The sequence below is a fragment of the Trichosurus vulpecula genome, chromosome 9 (genome assembly GCF_011100635.1).
Source record: "Trichosurus vulpecula isolate mTriVul1 chromosome 9, mTriVul1.pri, whole genome shotgun sequence".
NCBI classification, from domain to species: domain Eukaryota; kingdom Metazoa; phylum Chordata; class Mammalia; order Diprotodontia; family Phalangeridae; genus Trichosurus; species Trichosurus vulpecula.
Window position 1 is genome coordinate 6,721,980 of NC_050581.1, and position 24,246 is coordinate 6,746,225.

Genomic DNA, 24,246 nt, shown 5'->3' on the forward strand with positions numbered 1-24,246 from the left:
TTGCCCTACCTAATGTCAAGATTGAGAGTGATTTGGGGTAAACAGAGGAAAGAAGCAAAAACATGACAGGAACTAATCGAAGATGACCTTTCTTTTCACAGGTATTTGTAAACTTTGCAAAGGACCAAAGTGATGATGACCACTTAAAGGACCTGTCATTGCACAAAAACCAAACTGTTGTAGATGTTGCAATTCTCAAATCTTTTCTGCAAGATGAGAAAGTGAGAGAAAGCTATGTCTAAGTTACCTACCCTCTCCTTCCTGAGAGAGGCTGAGAGACAGGAGGAACCAGAGGCCTTCCTTTGCAGGGAGAGTCACATGTTCCAGGGACGGGGCCGGAGGGTTTCATGGTAAAGAAACCAGGCTGGACCCTGTGCTGATGCTCTACAATGCAATGCAGTTCAATGCAACGAAGACAAAAAATCCCATTACAGGGGCAGTGCCTTTGCCTTGTACGGCTCTCCAGTGAAAAGACTTGAATCTAGTTTATCAATGTAGTATAACTGTGGGAAACTGTAGTAGGTTCCATAACCCGTTGGGTTTTAAATCATCCCTTTTTGTTCCTTTTTTATTTTTATCAGGGTTGCAACAATAATTCATTGAGTAATCATGGCCAGTGATTATTTATTGAAATTATAAGGCGTGCCCATCCTTAGTCATTCAGCCCTGGCATGCCAGGAGCGGGGCTTCATGGTGACACATCCATTGCTGGCAATGAATGCACCGAACCTGCTAGTGCCAAGACATGACAGACCGAAGCACCACGGCGTATTGTATGCTCTTTTTGTGAAGGGAAAGCCTCAGTGACCGCTCTGTAATTAAGGGACTGCTGAAAAATCAGTTGACGGTCAACAGTGCGGGGCCACAAATCACACCGTGGATGGCAGTGCATTACTTTGATTGTCCCTCGTGTGAGTTGCTGCAGGAGCGGCGCCGCGCCAAATTGTGGCCACTCCGGACAGACGGGCTTTTTAGCTCCGTTGTCACAGGAGAGTTTCCTGACCTTTCCTAGGAGTCTCTTAGATGAGCCTGGTTCCAGTGAGGAGCCAAGAGCGAGGAGCCAAACTGTAGGTAGAACATGAATGCAACAAATTCCTTGACTGCGTATTTGCTAATGCTAGAGCACATTAGTAAAAAGAGACAGCATGCAAACCTGCTGGGTACTATGTCCATCGTTTCTCAATTGTCCAACAAAACGGTACCCTGCATCTCAAGGTAATTTTGTTCAACACAAATGTAGTATTATTTCAGGCTTTGTGAATTTCAACCAGAATTTGGAGGGAAAAAAAAGTTATTTTATTTTAACAAAAGGTATTATACTTTTCATGTGTTTTCCGTGTTATTTGAATTTTAAGTACCTTAAGTGATTTCTAATTCAACTGGGTCTTTGTAGAAACATTATAGAATATTATAGTATGGCAGCATCGCCTCATAACCTGGGGTGTATTTGTAGATATATAACAGGACCGGTGTTAAAAAAATCTCACAACAATCTTAGAATTGAATAATTTTAAGGTTGCTTGAAACTGACTTCATTTAAGACTATCAGTAAGTACTGTTTTTGAAAACTTCTTGCTGAATAGAGGCACTGAGTCTCCGTAGATTCCATGTGCCATGTTATTTCACATAATTGGTTTACATATGTTGGTTGGTGGAGTGGCATGGAATCATAATTACAGACTATCATCTTGGTTTCCTTTGAGAAAACAATCCACTGAAGCCGGGTCTCAGAGAACAACAGCATAGAAATGGTTAAAGTGTCTCAAGACCAAACTAAACACTATTTGTTATGGAGAAATTTGGTGACTTTAAAAGGTAACCTGCCACTACAGTACACTTAAAATGATTGGCTTCACAGATGTCAGAAACTACATTTGTCCCAGATAATCTTGTAGCCTAATTTTTTTCATTTGTCATCATTTCTCTAACAACATAAAAAAAGGACAAAATGTTGTTTTCAAAAAGACTGTTAGCTGGCCTTAAAATAGATATAAAGAAAAGTACCTGCTTATCATGGATGTGTCCGCAACAATTAGATGATGTTTATAACTTTATTTTTTAGTTGGGAGTTCTGTGTGGATATTTTTATTTCAACGCAATTCAGTAATACTTCATGTAGACTGCCTGGAGACGACGTAAAAATAGGAGAGAACTACTGTGTAGTGCAGTTGAAGTGCCTTTTTTCATATCAAGCTCCTTTTTTTTTTATTTGTTAAAAATATATCTTTTAAAGAGATACTTCAGAAAATTTCAGGCTAGTTTGTATTTTTGTTTAATTTTTTTTTATCTTAAAGGAGTTTATTATGGTATTTCCATCATTTGAATGATTATCCCCAAGTTAATAAAAAATATGACTCCTGAGTCATCCTGTCATCTCCTTAAAAGATGAGTCTATTTCCAGTAATCCTTGGTAAGAGATCAGCACATTTTTGTTCTGACGACATTCTTTTGTAATGCGTAAAATAGCTTCTGTCGATGTAGATTTTCAAAATTCAAAATTATGGACTTCAGTCGCTTGTCTTCTTTGACCACAATCATGATCTAATTTTCGAAATCCATGAGCAATGCTGTTGCTTTATTTTCCCAGACAAAACAACATTGAACTAATAATAAACCTTTTTGAGAAAAAAAAATTCAGCTTTCAAAACAAAAGTATTTTCTTCTCCAGGTAGAGTCAGTCTTGATAAGAATTGCATGAGAGGTATCATTTCATCTGATTGTGGTCTCTCATTCATTATACAAAATATTAAGTCCGCATGATTTTTATTTATGATTCAGTGATAGTTTTTTTTTTAACTCCATACTTAAAATTTTAAAGCTTAATTGTGTCAACCCTGTGGAAACTTAAGGTTGTGGGTTTTAAGCCTTCCCCAGAATATGCCTTGAAAGATGTCTGCTACTTCTTCCTCTTGACACTTTGGAATTTTGTCATTAACTGTGAATCTGAGAAGGAATCTCTAGAGAGTTACTTCAATTGTAAAAAAAAAAATCCTGAAACTACTGTGTTTTAAGCATACTGGGAGCTCTACAGCCCTTGAATATTGTACATCATGCGTTCATTGACCATCAATCATTTACTAAGGTGATTTCTGTTGATTTTCCCCTCCTATATACATCAGGTAAAATTTTTCCAAAGAGCCATGTGTTGTTGTGTGGTACTGAACCACTTTGATAATGAAATATTCATCTGAATCCTTGTTACTAGATGCTCTTTTAAAAATTGTTGCATCCCTTTTTATAGTATGTTAGTATTTTACTAAGGATTAGGTATATTTTTTCCCCTCACACCTCGTGACGAAGCTCTGTTTTTTGTGCTTTTTCGATATTGTTGGTCCTTCATTCCAAGCACTTTATGCTGTCTGTAATGGGATCTATTTTTGCACTGGAATATCTGTTAACTGCAAAAGACTAGACCAGGTTTCACAATAGATTTCTAAGTTAAATAATTTTCATTAAAAGAAAAAAAAAAGAAAAAAATTGTATTGTCAGTAACTTTATATGAATTATTAAAAATCATATTTCTATGTTGTATTGAGTCACCAAAATAAAGCTGTGACAGTTCCTTGGTCTACATAAATTTACTTTCATGCATTCATGGGCACACTTACTATACTGTTAAAATGATGTCATAAAGCTATTTTCATATCAAGAACTACATACATAGGCTGTTTAAGTCCTCAGGAAAAAATGTAAATCCTACAGTGTTACATCTTAGACTAAAAGTTGAAGTATCCCCAATGATCTCCTGGTCCAAACTCTTCCCAAATCATGAATCTTGCCTGAAAACCAATGATCTGTTATCCCCAACAACTGATCATTCAGCCTTTTTTCCTGTCATAAGGAAATTTCCTACCTCTTCACAAAATTTATTGTATTATTAGACAGCTCTAATTATTAGGAATTTCCCCCTTTAAACACTGAGTTGAAACCTTCTTCACTATAACATGGATCTACACTACTATTAATGTATTCTAAAATCACGTGTTTATCTGGCTGCCACATTACACTTTTGTCTTGGTTTTTCTGGATGACACATTTAAAGTCTGATTTACTACTGCTCAGCCTCATTTTCTTAATTTGTAAAGTGAGAGAGCTGGCGTAGGCAGCCTGGGAGGCTCATTCCAGCTTTAGATCTATAACCCCTTGAGTCTGTGGTCCAGTTCTTGTTTCCACGTTGTCGGTTTTTGTTATGAACTTTTGACGATGATAGAACTCTCATCACATGGCGTTTCTCTGCTAACACCAAATTTGCCTTTATTCCTTTTCATACATATATTATCCAATTTGACGTGTCCTTTTGGTAGGTTCAGTTTCATTTCTCTAGCCAGAGTTGGAGTTAATTTTATTTTTCCTTTTAGGGATTTCTCTTCAATATATCTGAATACAAAATGTTTTTTTTTCAGTGTTGTAAGTCTTCTTCCCCACCCTCACCCCTCACCCCTTTTGTCTGTATCCCATTCTCTGTTTTATCTGAGAAGGCATTTTCTTTTAAGGTTTTTAGGTGTTACTCTTTTCTCTCAATTTATTTGGGGGGTCATTTTTATCTGTTTACATGGGCAGTACAGAGTAGCTAGGATCTTTCACAGCCTCTCACTTTGCCACTGTAGAATCAATCATCAGAAGGGGCTACCTTGACCTCACTGACCCACACGGTTGGAGCAGGTCTTGTGATATCTGTGGAAATCACTGTAGCTGGAGCCCACTGTTCTGACCAGATGTCAGTCACTCCCCAACCTTTGGCTATTTGGCAAAACTTAACTCTTCCCAGCTGCTGCTCCACCTGTGAACTCCTCCTGGTTCAAGCGTATTTAAACCCTGCCCTTCCCACTTCTCTTGGGCATTCCTGTACTCCAGAGCTGTGTGGTGTCTGAAACCACAATTCCCTTGCTTCGATTAAAGATCCTGGTTGCTGCCACTTTGGTACCCCTCTTTATTTCGGGGTGACACCATCTTGGGAGAACTCCCAACAGATAATTGGTTAATGACATGGGGATCACTTCTGAATCCGCAATCTACGTGCATGCAAACCACTGACGAGTTATGGCAAAAGTAAACACTAACTTACTGGTAACAAAGTAGAACAAAAGAAATGGGAAGATACCAAAGTACAGACACAATTCCAACCTGACCTAAAACAAATTGTTGACTCTGAAAAATGAGAAGTGGACAAAAGAAAAGCCGAATCGAAGCACCACCATTTAAAATATTTGTTTACCTGATATGAAATAGCTCCACAATGAGGAGGCCAAGATAAATGAGAAACAACCTTGATCAGAGATCACTTTATTTTGCCAAGTAGAGAAACATGGTTAAAATCAGATTTGCAAGACATCGTGGAATATGATGGCAAAAAATTAGGACCCATGTGTCACATCACAAAATGGTGAAAAGGAGTAAAGGAGAAAAAGAACATGCATGAATTTTGGTGTAAGACCCCAATGATTACTAGTTAGAAAATGGTATTGCACAAGAAAGATTTCAGATGGGTGGATTGAAAGAAGGAAATGAACTAGAAATTTCACAGTGGAGAATGAAGAATGTCTAGCTAGTTTTATTAGGTGAAGTATCTGGTAACAAGACAGATTTCCTGAATTCATTTTGAAGACATCAGAAGTTTAAGTATCTTGGCTAAACAGTTATTCACAATGAAATAAAGAAAAATAAATGTTATTTTTCAGCATAGTTTTACAGAAATGTTTTCATTGGACTAGGTACTTTCTCCAATGAAAAATAATACAACCTGTACCCCCCCTCCTTTTTTTGTGAGTTGATATGGTAGAGAAAAAAAGTGTATTTTCGTGATTAACCTCCCTGAAACGAGTAAGACTGGTCCTCAGATAACCAACAGTCTGGTGCCAGGCCTATGCTTGAAATCTGTCTAGTCTGGTAAGACCTGCCAGACCTCAGGCTTTACTGGCATAACCTTTGAGCATATGTCATGTAAAGAAGAGGCGTCACCTGTGGCCCATCGGCCCACAATATTTGCAAGTGAGGCCCGAGTGAGATTAAAATGTAATTGGAAAATATTTGACAAATAAAATACAATAATACAGATAATATTAATATGAGGTTTTCCAAGTTAATATGCACCCCACAGGGATCCTTATGTATGCATTAGTGGCCCCTGTTTTTATTTGAATTTGACACCACTGATGTAGAGGTATCTCAGGAATACTTCGATGGATGGTATTTTTTGACAAGTCATAAAAACAGCTTTTTGTATACAAAGACAACTTTGGCATTTTTTCTACAAGGAGAAACTTATATTTTCCTCCCGATACTTATATATGTCCATTATAAAATAAACTTTATCAGGTAAAAATAAATGATACTCAAGAGAAATGGGTTTGAAACCACAGAAAAAATCATTCTTCTTTTGCAGTCTTGGTCATGGAAAAGTAAATTTTGGCCTAATAAATAGCTAGTTTCATAGCTGAAGATTAGATCACTGGAGTATAAGGTATACTAGGAAAGCAAACAAAGACGTTCGATAGACGTCACTGAAGAAAGCAATCGTCAAGATTTAGTGCCACAGTGATGATCTGAAGAATGCCCCTCTCCTTACCAGTGCCAGGAGAGTGAAGCTCTTGGAAGCCAGTAGCTATTGATTTTGTCCATACACCCCAAGTGTCTAGCCCCATGCCTTGTACATAGTGAACGGGGCTCATTAATTTAGTCAAATAAAAATAAGAAGCTAGGTGAATTTAAGGAACTTTATTAGAAACTGTTTGTATAATGCAGCCACTAAGTATCTTCATATTTCTGCAGAAAATTACTTTAGTGGTGAAAATGGTGTTGGAATGAGAAGCATATTTTCATGAGATTTCAGGTGGCTGCAACTCTCCCGAACTGGAGGGGGGGAAATCCAATATGTTAGTAATAAGGATAAAAAATTATTCCAGCATTTACATCTCCAATGCATTTTCTGGCCCCTGACCTCCCTTAATTCTCACAACCCTAATAAGGTAGGTAGTTATTATTTCCAATTTATGAATGAGGAAACAGGTTTGTAACTAGTGAGTGGCAGATTTATGGGCTTGAATTCAGGTCTCTGGACTCCAACTTCAGAGGTCTTTTCAGTATGCAATGCTGTCTCTAACATTAATTCAAAGCTACACAAACCTTCTGGCTCAATATGTTTTGGACTCAAAGTAGTTCATGCTGAACAAAGACCCAGCCCCCAGCTCACCAGCTGCCACCACACGGGCATCTTCATGGGATCTGTGTCTTCCAGCTGCGCGACTGTCCGGTGTCTCAGTCCACCAAAGAACATGAACTGTGGAAACCAAACCCAAACATTTCATTATTACAAGTGAAAAACAAATCCAAGTGAATCGACAGCATTGTTTTGTTCTTTAATACACTTCTGCAATAAGAGAACACCTTACAGATAGAGGGGGAATTAAAAAAGATTTCAGAATAGAGAAGAAGAAAACATCTTTGAGATAAAAATGATCCAGCGAGAACAGAACACAGCTCTCAAAACCATTAAATGTGTTAAGGAAAAATGTAAAGTCCTTTATTTAGGCTAAAAAGGAATGACATTAAGTACAGGAGAGGAAAGCCCAGATTTACCAGCAATTCATCTGTAAAAGATCTAGAGGTTTTAGTTATTTCATCATTAATGAATCAACATTCTTATGAAGCTGCCCTAAAAATTCATCCAACCTAGAGCACCCAAACCAATGAGACAAGGAGCCCTAATACACTCTACAATGTTAAGACCTCCGCTGCAATACTGTTTTCAGTTCTGCATGCCACATGTTCTAAGAGATAATCTGTAGGCTGTCTAGAAGAAGGCAGCCAGGATGAGGAGGAGTTGAAGGGCTGGAAAAGAGAAGGCTTCTCGAAAACACAATAGGATCTTTAGCTACCAAACAGGGGTTGATACGGCTGCATTTGAAATATCCTATATATGTTGTCTCCCCTTATTAGAATGTGGACTCTTGAGGGCAGGGACTGTCCTGATTTTCTATTTGTACTGCCAGCACTTAGCACAGTGCGTCACACATATTAAGAGCTTTCGTTCATTCCTTGTGACTTCCAGAATACTACTGGGTGGAAGTTGTGAGAGGACCAATATTGGATCAACACAAAGGACACTGCAATAGGAAAGGGTTCCAACAATAAAATGGAATGCTTAGTGGAACACTGAGAGCCTCATGAGAGTCCAGAAAATTTCTGGTGACCATCCATCAGGGTATTTTAAGTAAGATCTTTTTTTACTTGGTGGGAAGTTAACACCAGGTAATCTCTAGGAGGCAGCTGGGTGGCCTGGAGTTAAGAAGAACTGAACTCAAATTCACTCTCAGACCCTTCCTAGCTATCAGCTGTGTGATCCTGGGCAAGCTACTTCACTTCTGTCTGCCTCAGTTTCCTTAACTGTTAAATGAGAACAGTAATGAGACCTACCTCCCAGGGCTGTTGTGAAGATCAAGTGAGATAATATTTGTAAAGTGCCTAGAACACAAAGTGCTTGGCATAGACTTTAGACATAATAAATTCTCGCTTCCTTTTTTCCTTCCTCCTAAAATCCCTTCCAACTATAATAACTATGATTCCTTCCAAATGAATTCAACAAACACTTACTGGGCTTTCTGTTCTCTTAAAAATGAGGAAACAGGGGCCTAGAGCAGTTAAACTACAGGCCCATGGTCCCATTGCTAGTTAGGATTCATCCTCAAGTTTCCTGGTTGCTTTAATATTCACTCTCCAAGTCAGACAGAAGGTGATTCATTTTTGTGGCATTCAAAAAGGTAAAGTCCAACATTTTCAATCAGTGAAACGTGTAACAAGTAACCTGGTATTCCAATCAGATAACATACACCTGAATCCACAAAACATTAGAAAACTCTTCAGTGAGTCTGTGAGTTCACTGATGTAGATACTACTTCCTGTGGTGCAGCTCATAACCATCAGTGCCTTCTCCTTCTGTGGTTTTGTTCCATATCCTCTATAGGGAATCCATCCAATGAGCTTGGGGGCCTCTACCTCTTGAAAATAAAGCTATGCTTTATTCTGCTTCTGCTATTCTTTACAGTTCATATATAACAGCCTCTTCATGCCTACCCTATGTCTTTCCATTGCCTTTTGAATGATTTAGTTTCAGTTCTTCAGACCACGGTGTTCCAGTCCTCACAGTCAAATAGCATCATAAGAGGAATACTGCTGTTTAAATGAAGGACCTTTGCTTTAGGGAGAAGGCTGGGGGTCATTATAAGCACTGTACGTGTTCCCCAAAACAGCGTAGGACAGCCTGCTCTCTATTTAGTTCTGGGCTACTTTATTGCCCACTTGCACATCTGTCTAGGACATACGTGTCGATGGATTCGCTCTGTGGGTTGTACGTGCACCTGCACAGCATAATTTGGACAATAGCTACCCTTTATCCCCTTGTTTTTTCCCTCTGTTCACAGGCTGGACTCTTTTGATCTAATTTAGGAGGTTTCATGATGTTCTGGAGCTTGATGCAATAAAAACAGGAGTATTTGGAGTGCCTCCTCATTAAGGAGGAGTAACTTCTCTTCTATTTAGACTCTTCCTTGAATAACAAGATGCTCTCTACTCTAACATCTTCCAAAGAATCCTTTATAATTCGGACCTAAGTATAGAGGATACCTTATTCTACTGAACCAACAAACAGTGAACGCTGCAGGAACTTGTACCTTCTAAACCTTCTAGTCAAATGATGTGACCATAAGGATGTGATCTGCTGCAAAATACTGTTTGTGCAAATCTTCCCATTCCCTTCTCAAGTATGTCCTTGGTATATCTGTGAATATTTCAGTATATGAAAAAAGCATATATGTATGTGTGTATACACACATGTACATATACATATTTCATCTGTATCTCTCTCCACGCACATACACCCCCAAAGATTTTATAGTGATGGAAAAGTAGGCATATGAGATGATTACCTTTATAAAAATAAGATCAATGATTTTTTTAAACCAAGCATTTGCTGTCCTCCCTTCTCTTTCAGATATCTTGAGCATCAGACCCTCAATGACTTCAAAACTGAGTCCCCTCTGGCACAGAATTTCTCTCTACCTGGTCTGATCGAGCTGCTCTTGTCACCTCTGTTTTCCTTGGTCCTGCTGCTACTTCTTTGTGCGCTATGCCACTGTGAGGGTCCACATGAGGTAGCTTCCTTATCACTGATGGACAAAGTAGTTTCTTATACAGTCTCCACATCATTTGCATTTTTCATCTTCTTGTACTTCTGTTTTTAAATGTTCTTGGGATGGTTCAGTTTTGTCAATTTAAATAAATTAGGAAACAAAAAGTAATTTTGGCTAGATATATGAAGGTGGTATAGAATAAGGATGACAACAAATCATTTTTATTGCCCTTTAAGGTTCAAAAAGAATTTTTCAGATCCTATATCATTTGACCCTCTCAACAACCCTGTGAGGTGGGTGCTATTATTATCCCTGTTTTACGAGGAAGAAACTGAGGCTGAGAGAGGTCAAGTGACTTGCCCAGGGTCACACAGCTGGCAAGTGATTTGGAGTCAGTTGTTCCTAACTCCCAAGTATAGCTCTATCCCATTCTGCCACCTAGCTGCTTCACAAAATGAAAATTATTCAAAGGGGAAAAAAATTACCAGATAACTTAGTGGCAGATAGTTTTGGATACCATTCCTGCAGAGGCAATATTTCTTATTATCAGAAACAGATTCAAACTGTACCTGTATTAAGTGTTCCATATTCTGTGTGGAAAACTCCAACCAGCCTGGAATAGCCTACTTGGATATGGGTGTTCACTGCTGTTTGAAAGTGTTCGCCCCACAGAGCTGGCCCACCAGGCTTCATCTGAAAGGTAGCAAGTTCATAGACTCCTAGAGAATGAAAAAAAAAATTGTAAAATTAATCAGTTGCAAAATGAATATCAGCAATTTCCAATCATGTTCATTTTGGTTCAGGTATAGGTATCTATTGGGCGGCTAGGTGTCACAGTGGATACAGTGCTGGTCATGGACTCAGGAGGACCTGAGTTCAAATCCAGTCTCAGACATTTACTAGCTGTGTGACCCACTTAACACTGTTTGCCCCAGTTTTCTCATCTGTAAAATGAGCTGGAGAAGGAAATCGCAAACCGATCCAGTATCTTTGCCAAGAAAACCCCAAATGGGGTCACCAAGAGTAGGACATGACTGTCACTAAAAACAACAAAAATAGCCATGTGTATGGACTGTGTGTGCGCATGGCAGAAAGAGTTCTGGGCTTGAAGTCAGAGAGATGCAAGTTCACATCTAACTTCTGACATTTAAGGGCTAGGTGAACTTGATCTCTAACTAGGTCCCTTGATCTCTAACTGCCCTAGAGAGTTCCCTAGTACTTGTATCTCCTACATCACAGATGGGTTCTGATCTGCTTTGGTAAAGGGCCTTTCTACACAACAAGTGGTTCATTTTGTAGGAAAAAAAATCACAGATCCTTCTTATATTCCTTGAGTACCTATGTGTCCATGAAGTTGGAGGTCTGCTTGTATTTGAGAAGTAAAAATTGTTTGCATGTGTTATGTACAAGAAAAAGAATGTTAGCTACATCCTGAAAATGTCTGAACTGTACCATTCCCAAAAGTCTGTTGTGGGAATTTATAAGGGGAATGGGTATTGTGAGTTGCTTCGATATATCCATTAGAAATATCCCTAAAGTCATTTTTTTTGTTCGGCTTCCTATATTTTCTTTCTCTTCCTAAATTTTCAGTGGAAATATGTGTATATTTTCTTTCTATGTATTTTACTTTAATAGGTTACCATTTTCAGGCACAGGATTCAGGCAATAGGTTTTAAGTGACTCTTCGGTATTTTTCTAATTCCAGACCAGTAGAGTAGAGCTTATTTTATTGTTCCTTTTTATCCATACACATACTGAAAAACAATCTTGCCTCTCTATTGAAGAAGAAAAATTATTTTCCCTAGGCAAATGTAGAGAGAGAAGAAAGAGAACCCAAGAAATAACCCTGGGAAAAGAGCTGGAGTGAAAGAGAAGGAGCCAGTGAAGGTAATGTTAAAGAATCATTAGTTTAATACGTGGAAAACCATAAATTGATATTATAACAGAGGCAAGCCATATGTGTTCACTGGTGCTCAACACTAAGGAGAGACCTGGGTCAGTAAGGATTTTAAAGGACCAAAAAAAAAGGCTCGTAGTAATATAAAAAGAATAAGAGCCAGAGCAATAGGTAAACAAAATTAAAAATTAATCTGTAATTTATTACACCTTGGTCCAGGTTTGGCCACTTACTGCCTGTGTAACCTTGGAGGAGTTATTTGAGACCTCTGGACCTCATTTTCCATATTTATAAAATGAATGAGTTGGATTAGTCAGGGGTGGGGAACCTACAGCCTTGAGGCTACATGTGGCCCTACAGGTCCTCAAGGGTGGCCCTTTGAACCCAAACTTCACAGAACAAATCCCCTTAATAAAAGGATTTGGTCTGTAAAACTTGGACTCAGTCAAAAGGCCTCACCCAAGGTCCTAGAAGGCCACATGGGGCCTCCAGGCTGAAGGTTCCCCACCCCTGGATTAGATCATTTCTAAGGTCCTTAACCAGTTCTAAAACTCTATAGATTACATAAAAACATTTCAGAAAAGAATTTGGAATGAAGTAAAGACTTTAATTTTCAATAGGTTCTTTTTTACAAATTATGTAAGTTGACATTAAAAATATGCTCAAAAAAAGTTATGCCTTTCTAATCTAACTTTGTCTTAAAAAGTAGACGAGGTAATTATTTCTTTAAGTCAGCAAGAAGAGAGAAATCAGCAAGGAGGCAATGTTACTGGATATGTTCACAGATCCTTAGAGAAAGTTTTCATATGAACTGAAAAATAAGTAAGAGGAAGAAAAAAAGTTGGACCAGAATAAGAAAACCCGTTTCCAGTAATGACCTGCTTCATACACTTAATCTTAATGAGTGCAAATTACTAAGGTTGGTTGTATTAAAATCTATACAGTAACATGCCTATATTCAGGAGTTAATGCTAGAAGACTTGTTCCCATATTTACTTTTATATTTTAACTTTCAGACCCTTAAAAAACCTTTCTAAAGATATTATTTCTTCCTTTTTCGCCAAAACCTGACCCGTCAACCTTTACCTATAACCTTCTAACTCTGGAAACATGAATGTGGATTATGAGTAAGGCTTAGGAATCTCAAGACAACCTTCCCCCATATGCTCTTTGGAAATTACTGTAATTTAAAATTTTTTTCCTCCAAGTATAAGCAAAAAAGGGCCAATGGATGGCTTTTCAATAATCATCACCCGTTCCTATAGAAGTTACATAACTGCTCAGTGTTTTGAACATGACACTTTTAGAAAAGTCTTGCTGGCTTAAAAATCTTATCAATGACTCTACTTCAGGAAGAGATCTAGTGACTGAGAAGGATTCACCTTCTTTAGGAGGCTTTCCTAATTTGCACCATGGCACTAGATACGTTATTTCGTTCCTCTGTTGGACCACAAATGGTAGGTTTGGGGAAATATATTTTTCTTGCCATTCTTTATCCTCGGCTACAGCTTCCCGAACTTTAGCTCGATGAACAAAATTATCTGTAGAAAAAGGAAAGAAATGTTAAGAACAATGAAAATACAAAGTCCTCAGTTTCACTAAGGGTAAAAGTAAAGATCAACTGCATTTTGAATAAAAAATAGTACAAATAAAATAATGAACCATACTTCTGAAGTATAGGCCTTCTCTGCTTCTCTTTTTGGTGCAACTAGTAAATTAATGGGATTCTAGTATACTTCCTGTCCTTCCCCGCTGCCCCTCCCCCCAAATTATTTATTTTGCCCACTGTGTAAATTAAGTAAATATACATTTTCCTTATTAGGGCTTAAATCTAGTGAACCATAAGACTCTGACATGGATAAATACTCAAAGAAGAGTGATATTTTAAAAAAAAAGAGTAAAATAGTAGAGTGTTGGATTCTTTCTCCTTATTTTAGCATTTCAAAATCTATACGATTTCAGCAAGATAAATGCTCTATCCAACGATCCACACCTGAGTAGACAGTTTTATAAATTGCTATGTCTAAAAACTTATTCCTTCATGGTGGCCTCTATAGTGACAAGACTCTCCAGACTCGGAAAGGCTGGTCTTTGGCTGATAATCCACAACCAGACCCATATTTGAGGCCATCCAGGGCAGCAAGACTTCCTGGAGACTGGTTCTCCAGTGCCAACTTCTGAGAATCCAGGGTTACCTCTGTGCTATGATGAGGTATCACGGCTGAACTCTGCTGGAGAATGCAGTATTCTACATTCTCTTATTCAGTGTGGTGATGTGGAACGAGAGCTCACACCCCAGTAAGAGCGTCTGGGTTTACATCCCACTGTCTATGGCCGATCCACGGGTGACCTCTCCGGGCCTCAAAGCTTTCTCATCTACAGCTACAGGGTCAGCTCAAGGTCACAACCACCACATGAAGACAGGTACTGTTATCCCTATCTAAAAGAAGAGGAAACTGAGGTGAGAGCAGTTAAATGGTTGGCCCAAGGTCACATGGCTATTAAGAGCAATTGGTGTCTCTTGACTCTAAGTGCAGTGATTAGGTCATGCTCAAGCAGAAAAAAAGCAGAATTTAGTGTGGGGAAGGTGTGGTCTCTGTTGCCTGTTTCACTTTTTTATGTTATGATCCAGACTGCTTCAATGGGGGCGGGAAGGCACCTGCCTATGACTTCCATGCTATATATTCAAAGGGCTGCACTTGAGGACCTAGAGGGTCACACGTGGCCTCCAGGCTGCAGGTTCCCCACCCCCGGCTAGGCTTTTATTTTCCTTAAAAGGTATTGAAACTGTCCTTGAGATTTGATTGGCTCTTCCTAGTTACCAGAGTACAAAATAACCAGTGCATTAGTTCTAGCTCTTCTTTCAGAAAGCTGCTGACTGGAGACCAGCAACCTGACCAGCACTGGCAAAGGAAAGCAATATTCACCTGGAATAAAGGTTGTACTCTTGTATATATTCTGAGTATCCTTGCCCTGCTCTAGCTAAGTAAATCCCTGTTTTGTTTATTGCTATGTGTTTTATAAATTATCTTGTTTTGGTCCAATCGAACCTGAGGTATTGGCCCAGCCTACTACAAACCTATTATCTACACACAGATTGTCCATACTGCAGACTACCTACGCAACTTCAGAAACACTCCCTTACACCGATGAATGGAAAACATCTGTCTTCCTTCAGCACACCCCCTTGTGTGGTTTCCTTTTCACCCTGTGCCCTTCTGCCTTTCATAATGCTCTGGAAAAGACTGTCCTCATTCAGTCAAAGTTGGGCAAGCGATTTAAAGATTTTTATTAACTAATTTTTAAATTACTGGCACTAATTATATGCATAGCACCAAAAAAGTTAAAATCTCACTATGTAACATTTTATAGATGAAGAAACCAAATTTCAGAAAGCAAAAGTACTCAAAAAATATAAACCTGACACTTTCTTTAAACACAGAATAAATGAATGTACAGTGTAGAATTTAAAAGGACAACTGCTTACTGTTAATGTTTCTGGAACCAAATTGTACAATTTTTGTGGTCATTCTTTTTCTATAATATTACATAAATCAATATTGCACATTTATTTTTTTGCTTAACAATTCTATTTAACAAATTTATATATAATAATTCGCATCCAAGACATACAAATATGTATCTCAATTTCTTAGAATGAAAATCTAAATTAAACATTTAAAATGCCATGACACATACCATATTTCCAAATATGAAAGACTTTATTCATCACACCTCCAAACTCTTGTTTCCAAAATCCAACTAATTCAGAGTGAGCTGTACGAAGGTGAATATGTTTATGAGTGTTTTCCAGGAATTCATTCATCTTTCCTGGTTGTATGATATAAGTACGAAATTCATAGAATGTCCCATCATATTGTCTGGGCCCGGTAGCCAAAGACGCACATACCTGAAGAAAAGGTAAAGCAAACTGAAATATCTCAGAAATCATGCTTATATTCTGTCAAATTAGAGACAAAGACCAAATGTGAGCTTCATTGGGAAAAAGAACATTCATGAACGAATTCACTCCATCCAGGTTTACGTGTATCTGTTGGCAATTACAAACATTTAGTTCAAATTATGGTTTCTTTAGGTAATTGCATTTTGTTAGACAAAGGCTTGAACTGGGTAAGCAAACACCAGATCTTGTTACTTCCTTCAGAAAACTCACTTTCAGTCTCTTTTTCCCCCCTTTTCTTGACTACATCAGGGCTTCTTAAACTTCTTCCACTTGCAGCCCCTTTCAGGAGCATTAGTTGGCGTTGCATGGCCTGAGGGCACGTGCAGTGCAAAGTTCGTATGCTTTGTGCTCAGAATCAAGGCTGCAGTGCAGAGTGCACACGCTTTGTGTTCAGAACCAAGGCTACGGTGCAAAGTGCACAGGCTTTGTGTTCAGAACCAAGGCTGCAGTGCAGTTGCATGATATAACTGCTACCAGAAACACCTTGGATTCATGACACATTTGATTTCTAATTAATTTTTGGTTGTTGTGCATTCAGAAAACCTTTTTACTACTGCCAAAATTTTTGCGACCCCATATGAGATCATGACCCACAGTTCAAGAAGAGCTGGACTACGTTACTTCACATAAGTCTTGCCATAGTCCTTTGAATTCTTCATCCATTGGTTAATTCTTATGGCATAATAACATACCATTATATTTACATACCATAATTTTCATAACTATCCCCCAATCAAAAGACATCTAGCTTGTGTCCTTTTTGTTTTTGTCTTTTATCAAATGCTATGAGGGCTATTTTTGCACATTAGACCTTTTTTCCCTACTAACAACTTCCTTAGGATAGTTAAAAAAAAGGATATATGTAGTCCTAATAGCGTAATCACTTGTTCAAAGGACATGCATAATTTTGTAACCTCTATGGTAAAATTCGATATTGCTTTCCAAAGGAATTGGATCAATTCTAAATTGAAGAATATCATTGTGTACCTAGTTTACCCTATTCATTTCAGGAACAGATTTTGTATTTTTGACTTTCCTAATTTGTTAAGTATCAGAATTTCTGGCTTATTTGGCATTTCCCTTATTATTCAAGAACTTAACATAATAGAAGAGCCTTTTTTTAAAAAAAAAATTCAATAAACATTTATTTTTAGGCTTGTTTAGTATTTTATTTCCCCCAGTTACATGTAAAAACAATTTTTAACATTTGTTTTTAAAACTTTGTGTTCCAAATTCTCTACCTTCCTTCCTTCCCACCACCCCTCATTGAGAAGGCAAGCAATTCAGTATAGGTTATAAAGGTATAGTCACACAAAACATATTTCCATATTAGTCATGTTGTAAAAGAAAACACAGACAAAAAGAACTCAAGAAAAATAAAGAAAGTTAAAAAGTATGCTTCAATCTATTCAGACACCATCATTTCTTTCTCTGGGGTAGATAACATTTTTCATCCTAAGTCCTTCAGAGTTGTCTTGGATCACTGAATTGCTGAGAATGACTAAGTCATTCACAGCTGATCATCTTACAACATTGCTGTTACTTTGAACACAGTGAGTGTCACTTTATATCAGCTTCTGTAAGTCTTTCCAAGTTTTTTTCTGAGAGCATCCTCCGCATCATCTCTTATTGCACAATAATATTCCATCACAAGCACATACCACAGTTTGTTTAGCCACTGCTCATTTGATGGGCATCCCCTCAATTTTCTATTCTTTGTCACCAGAAAAGAGCTGCTATAAATATTTTTTTGTACATATGGGTCCTTTTCCTTTTTGTTTTTTATTCATCTCTTTTTGAATACAGACCTAGTACTGGTATTGTTAAGTCAAAGGGTATGCATGGTTTTACAGCCCTTTGGGCATAGTTCCAAATTGCTCTACATCAGGCAGTCCTCAGGTTTGTAATCTAGCTCTTCAGAAAGGTTGAATCAGGTCACAACTCTACCAACAGTGCATCAAATGTCTCATTTTCCCCACATCCCCTCCAACATTTGTCATTTTCTTTTTCTGCCCTATTAGACAATTCAATAGGTATGAGGTGGTACCTCAGAATTGTTTTAATTTGCATTTCTATAATCAATAGTGGGTTAGAGAATTTTTTCATATGACTATAGCTATCTTTGATTACTTCATATGAAAACTGTTCATTCTGTTTGACCACTTATCAATTGGGAAATGGCTCTTATTTTTATAAATATGATTCAGTTCTCTATATGTTTGAGAAATGAGGCCTTTGTCAAAGAAACTTGTTTCAAAATTTTGTCAGTTATGACTACTAACTGTATTTCCCTCCATCCTATTTCCCCCTCTGTTTATTCTATTTTCTTTCTCCTTTCAATCTTTCCCTCCTCAAAAGTATTTTCCTTCTATCGCCTCCCCCAATCTGCCCTGCCTTCTATCACCTCCCCCAACCCCACCCCTCATCCCCTTCCTCTAATTTTTTCCTGTAGGGTAAGATAGATTTCTATATCTAATTTAGTGTGTATGTTATTCTTTCTTTGAGCCAATTATGATGAAAGTAAGGCTCACTCACTCCCTTTCACTTCCCCCATCTTCCACTCTACTGTAAAAGCACTGTCTTGCCTCTCTTATGTATTTTACTTTCTCCACTCTACCTTTTTCTTTCCTTTTCTCCTAGTGCATTCCTCTCTCACACCTTAATTTTTTTTTAGTTATTATTCCTTCATATTCAACTCATACCTTTACCCTGTCTATATATACTCCTTCTAACTGCCCTAGTAATGAGAAAGTTCTTATGAGTTACAAGTATCATCTTCCCATGTAGGAATGTAAACAGTTTAACCTTACTAAGTCCCTTGTGATTTTTCTTTCCTGCTTACCTTTTTATGCTTCTCTTGAGTCTTGTATTTGGAAAGTCAAATTTTCTATTCAGCTCTGGTCTTTTTATCAACAATGTTTGAAAGTCTTCTATTTCATTGACTATCCATTTTTCCCCCTGAAGGATTATACTCAGTTTTGCTTGGTAGGTGATTCTTGGTTGTAATCCTAGCTCTTTAGAGCTCCAGAATATCATATGCTAAGACCTCTGATCATTTAATGTAGAAGCTGCTAAACCTTGTGTTATCCTGACTGTGGCTCCAGGTTATTTGAATTATTTCTTTCTGGCTGCTTGTAATATTTTCTCCTTGACCTGCAAGCTCTGGAATTTGGCTATAATATTCCTGGGAGTTTTCATTTTGGGATCTCTTTCAGGTGATTGGTGGATTCTTTCAATTTCTATTTTCCCCTCTGGTTCTAGAATATTAGGAGACTTTTCCCTGATAATCTCTTAAAAGATGATGTCTAGGGCTCTTTTTTCTTTTGATCATGGCTTTCAGGAAATTTTCAGGTAATTTTAACTATCTCTCCTGGATCTATTTTCCAGGTCAGTTACTTTTCTGAGATATTTCATTTTGTCTTCTATTTTTTCATTCTTTTGGCTTTGTTTTATTGTTTCTTGATTTCTCAGGAAGTCATTAGCTTCCATTTGCTCCACTCTAATTTTTAAGGAATTATTTTCTCAGTGAGAGTTAGTCCTACCACCTTTTCCATTTGGCCAATTCTACTTTTGAAGGAGTTTTTTTTTTTTTCCTTCAGTGAATTTTTATGCCTCTTTTCCCATTTGGCCAATTCTGCTTTTCAACGCATTCTTCTCCACATTAGCTTTTTGGACCTCTTTTACCATTCGGCCTAGTTTGTTTTTTTAAGGTGTTATTTTCTTCGGTATTTTTTTTTCGTGTGTGTGTGTCTCTTTTACCCAGTTGTTGACCCTTTTTTCATGATTTTCTCACATCCCCCTCATTTTCCTTCCCAATTTTTCCTCTACTTCTCTTACTTGATTTTCAAAATCCTTTTTGAGCCCTTCCACGGCCTGTAATCAATTCGTGTTTTTCTTGGAGGCTTTGGACGTGGGAGCTTTGACTTAGATATATCTTCTTCTGGGCGTATTTTGATCTTCCTTGTCATCATAGTCACTTTCTATGGTCAAAGTTGTTTTTTTTTTTTCTGTTATTTGCTTATTTCTCCAGCCTATTACTTGACTTTTAAATCTCTGTTGAAGAGAGGCTGCTCTTCCAGGGTAGAGGGCGCGCTGTCCCAAGCTTCAGGGTTTTTGTGCAGTTGTTTTCAGAGATACTTCCAGGCAACTTAAGTTTTCAGTTCTTCCAAGGTGGTATGATCTAAGGAGAGGTGTTTGGTACTCTCCTGGCCTGTGCTTTGGTCTGTGGGTGACCGCAAGCACTCTTTTCTGCCCTGGAACTGTGATGAGGGTCCCTGCTCCACTGTGGCCCACAAGTTCTGGTATGCCAATGCTCCTCCTTGCCCTGGGACTGCCACCCAGGACTATGACCCAGATCTGAATATGGGCAAAGCAACAGAGTCCTGCCTCCAATGCCAGCAAAGCTCTTTCTGATCAGTTGTTTGACCCCCTTACCATCTGGGAGCTGAGAGCTCTGGAATACACACACACACACACACACACACACACACATACACGCACACATATGTAAATGCTAAGTATAATAAGGTAAAAGAGAAGTTGAAAGTATAAACAAGCTGCTCTTATTTCTAGCTGGGGTGATGGTTCACGTAGAAAATCTGAGAGAAGCAGCAAAGCAAGTACCTGAAAGGATTCATAACTTCAGTAAAGTAGCAATACACAAAAAAATTCATAAAAATTATCATTTCTACACAGTAACAACAAAACTTAGGAGGAAATAAAAAATAACTATAAAATACATAAAACATTTGGGAATTAATTTACCAAGACATATTCAAGCTTAAAAACAATAACAAATTATTATTTCTGAAATAAAGGAAAAATTGAAATCATTGGAGAATGACAAAATTGTTCCTGAATGGGCTGTGTCAATATAATAAAATAACAACACTAAATAAGTTTATACATTTAGTGCTATAGCAACCTAACTACCAAATTCAGAACAGTGACAGGCAACCAATAGGCCCTTAATATATGTTTACTGACTACTGAATGGCAGCCAGTAAAAGGGCTTCTATCTCATCACCTTATGCTTTTTAGCTTACTTTGGAAGGAAGAAGGAAAGAAGTGTCAAGTTACCGTTTAAAAAAAAAGTCATCAAATGCCCTTGGGGCAGTTTCCTCCTCTGCCAAATAAAGTGGTCAGACAAGATGATCCTCCAGAGTACCTCCCAGCCTTCATGACCATAATTGTAGAATATCAAGTCAGAAGGGGCTTTAGCGGTCATCTGGTCTAATTCACTGCCACTCTGAGTCTCTCCTACAAAATCCTGAATAAGTGGTCATATAGTCTCTGAACCTCTCTAATATTTTATCTATGACCTATTAAATCAGGAGAGCAGCCATGCGAATTAGCAGGTATACAGGACTTAGACAAAAACAACTATGTACGTACAAGATAGATACAGGCAAATTAGAGGTAATTTCAAAGGGAAGGTGGAAATTAACATTGAACACTGAAGCGTCGAACCTCAGTTTAGATAGCTGTTGTGAGCAAAGCACTTTGCAAATCTCAAAAAACATGATATAAATGTACATCATTAATATTATTAAGCACCCACTCACTACATGAAAGGCTGTGTACACTCAGAAGAAAACCATCCTGAAATATTTAGATAAATTCAAAGCAAACTAATGGGATCGTGGTATGATAAAAAGGATACTAGATTTGGAATTGGGAGACCTAAATGTTAGATTTCCCTCTCTGATTCTCAGGTCATTTATTTGTAAAATAAACAGGACAGCAGGGGTGAGGAACCTGTAGCCTTGAGGCCTCAGGTGACCTTTGAGGTCCTTGGGTGCAGCCATTTGACTGAATCCAAGTTTTACAGAACAACTGCTTTTATTAAGGGGATTTGTTCTGTGAAGTTTGGATTCAGTCAAAAGGACGTAGAGGGCCACGTGTGGCCTAGAGGCTACAGGTTCCCCACCCCTGGACTTACTAGAGGATCTCTTAAGATATGTTCCCACTGATATATTCTATAGGGAGAGTCAGCAAAGTGTCGTGAAAAAAAAATTCACCAGACTCCTAGTCAGTAAGACCTGAATTTGAGTTACGGCTCTGCCATTTACATTACATGACTCTGGGGAAACCATTTCATTTTTCTGGGCCTCAGTTTCCTTATCTGTAAAAAGAGGATGGACTCCTTTTGGACCAGATGATTTTTAAGGTCCCTTTCTCCTCTGAATTCTTCCTATTCACTCTGCCACTACAATCTTTTGCTGATACTTCACGGTGGTGTGGCAGTAACTCCGGGCTCTCCAGGGCTACGTGAGCCTTGGCAGTTTTGTCTGACAGATTGTACACCAAACTAGAAATGCTTTGAGTACGTCTGGACCTGGGCAAGGACTGAGCTTGGAGAAGTTCTCACCTGGTGGCTCACTAGTAGGTGATTAACTTGGCAACTCACAACAGCTGATAGCAATTTAAGGTTTGCAACACACTTTGTACACGTGATCTCGCTGGATCCTCACAAAAGCCCCATGACTTAAGCCCTAGCGTTCTCTCCATTTGCAGATGAGTTAAAGAGGGTTTGGAGAAGTTAAGTGACTTGCCCAAAGTTATGTACCAGAGAGAGTTTGAAGGAGGGTTCAAAACAGCGTCCTCCTGACTCCAAGTCCGGGCCGTTGTGCCAGGCTACTGGCTGCTTAGTCTGGAAACTAAGCCATAAATAGTATACCTGCATCCGTGGAAGAAGTATCTAGATGTTGGAGAATCGCTGAATGAAGCTTGACTCGCGCACTGGACAAACCGGGGCTCTGCTCTAACCCTGGACGCTGGCCCGGAGTGGAAAGGGAGAGCCTGTGACTTCGGTGCTTTGCACAGGGAAGATGTACAATGAACTCGTTCTACTGAATTAAACCTCAGGCATTGACGCAGGGCAGCTAAGCCACCGGAAACAATTTTAAATAAGGTTGTCACGTGCCCACTGAGCCGCGGCAAATTAATAATATCTAGCAAAAATTTTAAATTTGCCAAATGTTTCACGAATATTACCTTGACAGTCACTACAACCCTGCGAGGTGGAAACGGAGGAAGACGGCGGGTGGGTGACCTCCCCAGGGCTACAGAGCTCCCTGGGTCCAGGTCCACCCGAGGTCCGCGACGCCAACGGGAGATTCTTCCCAATATGCCCTCTTGGGGGGGGGGCGTTTCTTCTTTCACGTGACGCTTTCACCTTTTTCACCCCCCGCCCTTCCCAAACTTTCTACTCCAAAAGCAGGTGACGCCCGGTGGGGGTGCAGGGGTGTCCGCATCCCCAGCCGGCTCCCCGAGGTCTGTGCGCGGGCAGCACGGGCGGGGAGTCCCCGCTCCCCTGAACGCCCCCGCCCCGCGGTGGGAACCAAAGAGAGGCTCCGCCACTCGTGGGCTCCCGCGCCTCTCACCCACCCCGCCCGCCGCGGCTTTCTCCCATTGGTCCGCCCCGCCCCACCCCCACCCAAGAACCGGGGGTAAGGGTAAGGGGGGGGGGAAGACGGGGATTCGCACCCACCTCCGCTTGAGGCAGGAGCCTCGACGCGGAGGCCACCAGAGTGCCCCAGCGCCTTCGGAGGTGGAACATGGCCCCGCGGCTTCCGGGAATGGTGCTCCCGGAGACCTGAGGAGCGTCCTCTCTTCGCTGGTCAGCCCGGGAGCAGCCCCATCGGGGCGGGCTTCCTCTTCCGGACCCTCCCCTTCTTGGTTCCCCCCCCCCCCTTTCCCCCTCCTCTTTCCTGGAAAGCCCGAGCTGGCTAAGGCAGCCGAGAGGGGCAAAAACACCCCAGCCCCCGACCAGGCGCGAACCCTGGGGGCGGGAGTGGAAGAGGAGCCGCATCCTCCCGGGGGTGGGGTGGCAGGGAGGTGAGCAACCTTGGCCCCCTGGAGAGGGGAAGCGTCGGGCCCAGCCTGGACTCCTGGGGAATGCCTGCCCGCCCTTCATCGTCACCCCTGGAATACTTTTAATTTGTAATGCGTTTTATGGTGACCCATCAGCCCACTAGCTCCATGAGGACGGTCATGCACAGAGCTCAATCCGCTGCACCATCTAGCCGCCTGTTTCAAGATGTTAAAAACTGCTGATTTTTGGTTAATTTAGAAAAATTCAAATACTGGTGAAGATTATGCATATGCAGATATATGTGTGTGTGTGTGTGTGTGTGTGTGTGTGTACACACCCGTACATTGGGGATAATATACTATTTATATTGGGGAGAGAGGCAGACATACATGCACTTTGATTTTTTTATTAACTAAAATATAACTCAATGTGACAGATGTACATA

General features: G+C 39.5%; 2 protein-coding genes across 2 annotated transcripts in view; one reads left to right on the forward strand and one right to left on the reverse strand.

Annotated features, from left to right (window-relative positions):
• The window catches only part of ABCA1 (ATP binding cassette subfamily A member 1), a 155,786-nt gene extending 152,213 nt beyond the window's left edge, over window positions 1-3,573 (forward strand). The window contains exon 50 of the mRNA XM_036739172.1: window positions 102-3,573. Within this exon, the coding sequence (XP_036595067.1) occupies window positions 102-242 (141 nt within the window). The 3' untranslated portion in view covers window positions 243-3,573. The remainder of the gene's footprint in view (window positions 1-101) is intronic.
• A 1,962-nt stretch (window positions 3,574-5,535) lies between these two features.
• NIPSNAP3A (nipsnap homolog 3A) lies at window positions 5,536-23,695 on the reverse strand. Its single transcript, XM_036739495.1, has 6 exons — window positions 23,478-23,695; window positions 15,721-15,931; window positions 13,404-13,562; window positions 10,694-10,843; window positions 7,190-7,276; window positions 5,536-6,849 (listed from the first exon to the last, which is right to left on the reverse strand). Exons 1-6 carry the CDS (start codon window positions 23,544-23,546, stop codon window positions 6,773-6,775), a joined length of 753 nt encoding a protein of 250 aa, XP_036595390.1. The 5' UTR covers window positions 23,547-23,695; the 3' UTR covers window positions 5,536-6,772.
• Window positions 23,696-24,246: the final 551 nt, after the last annotated feature.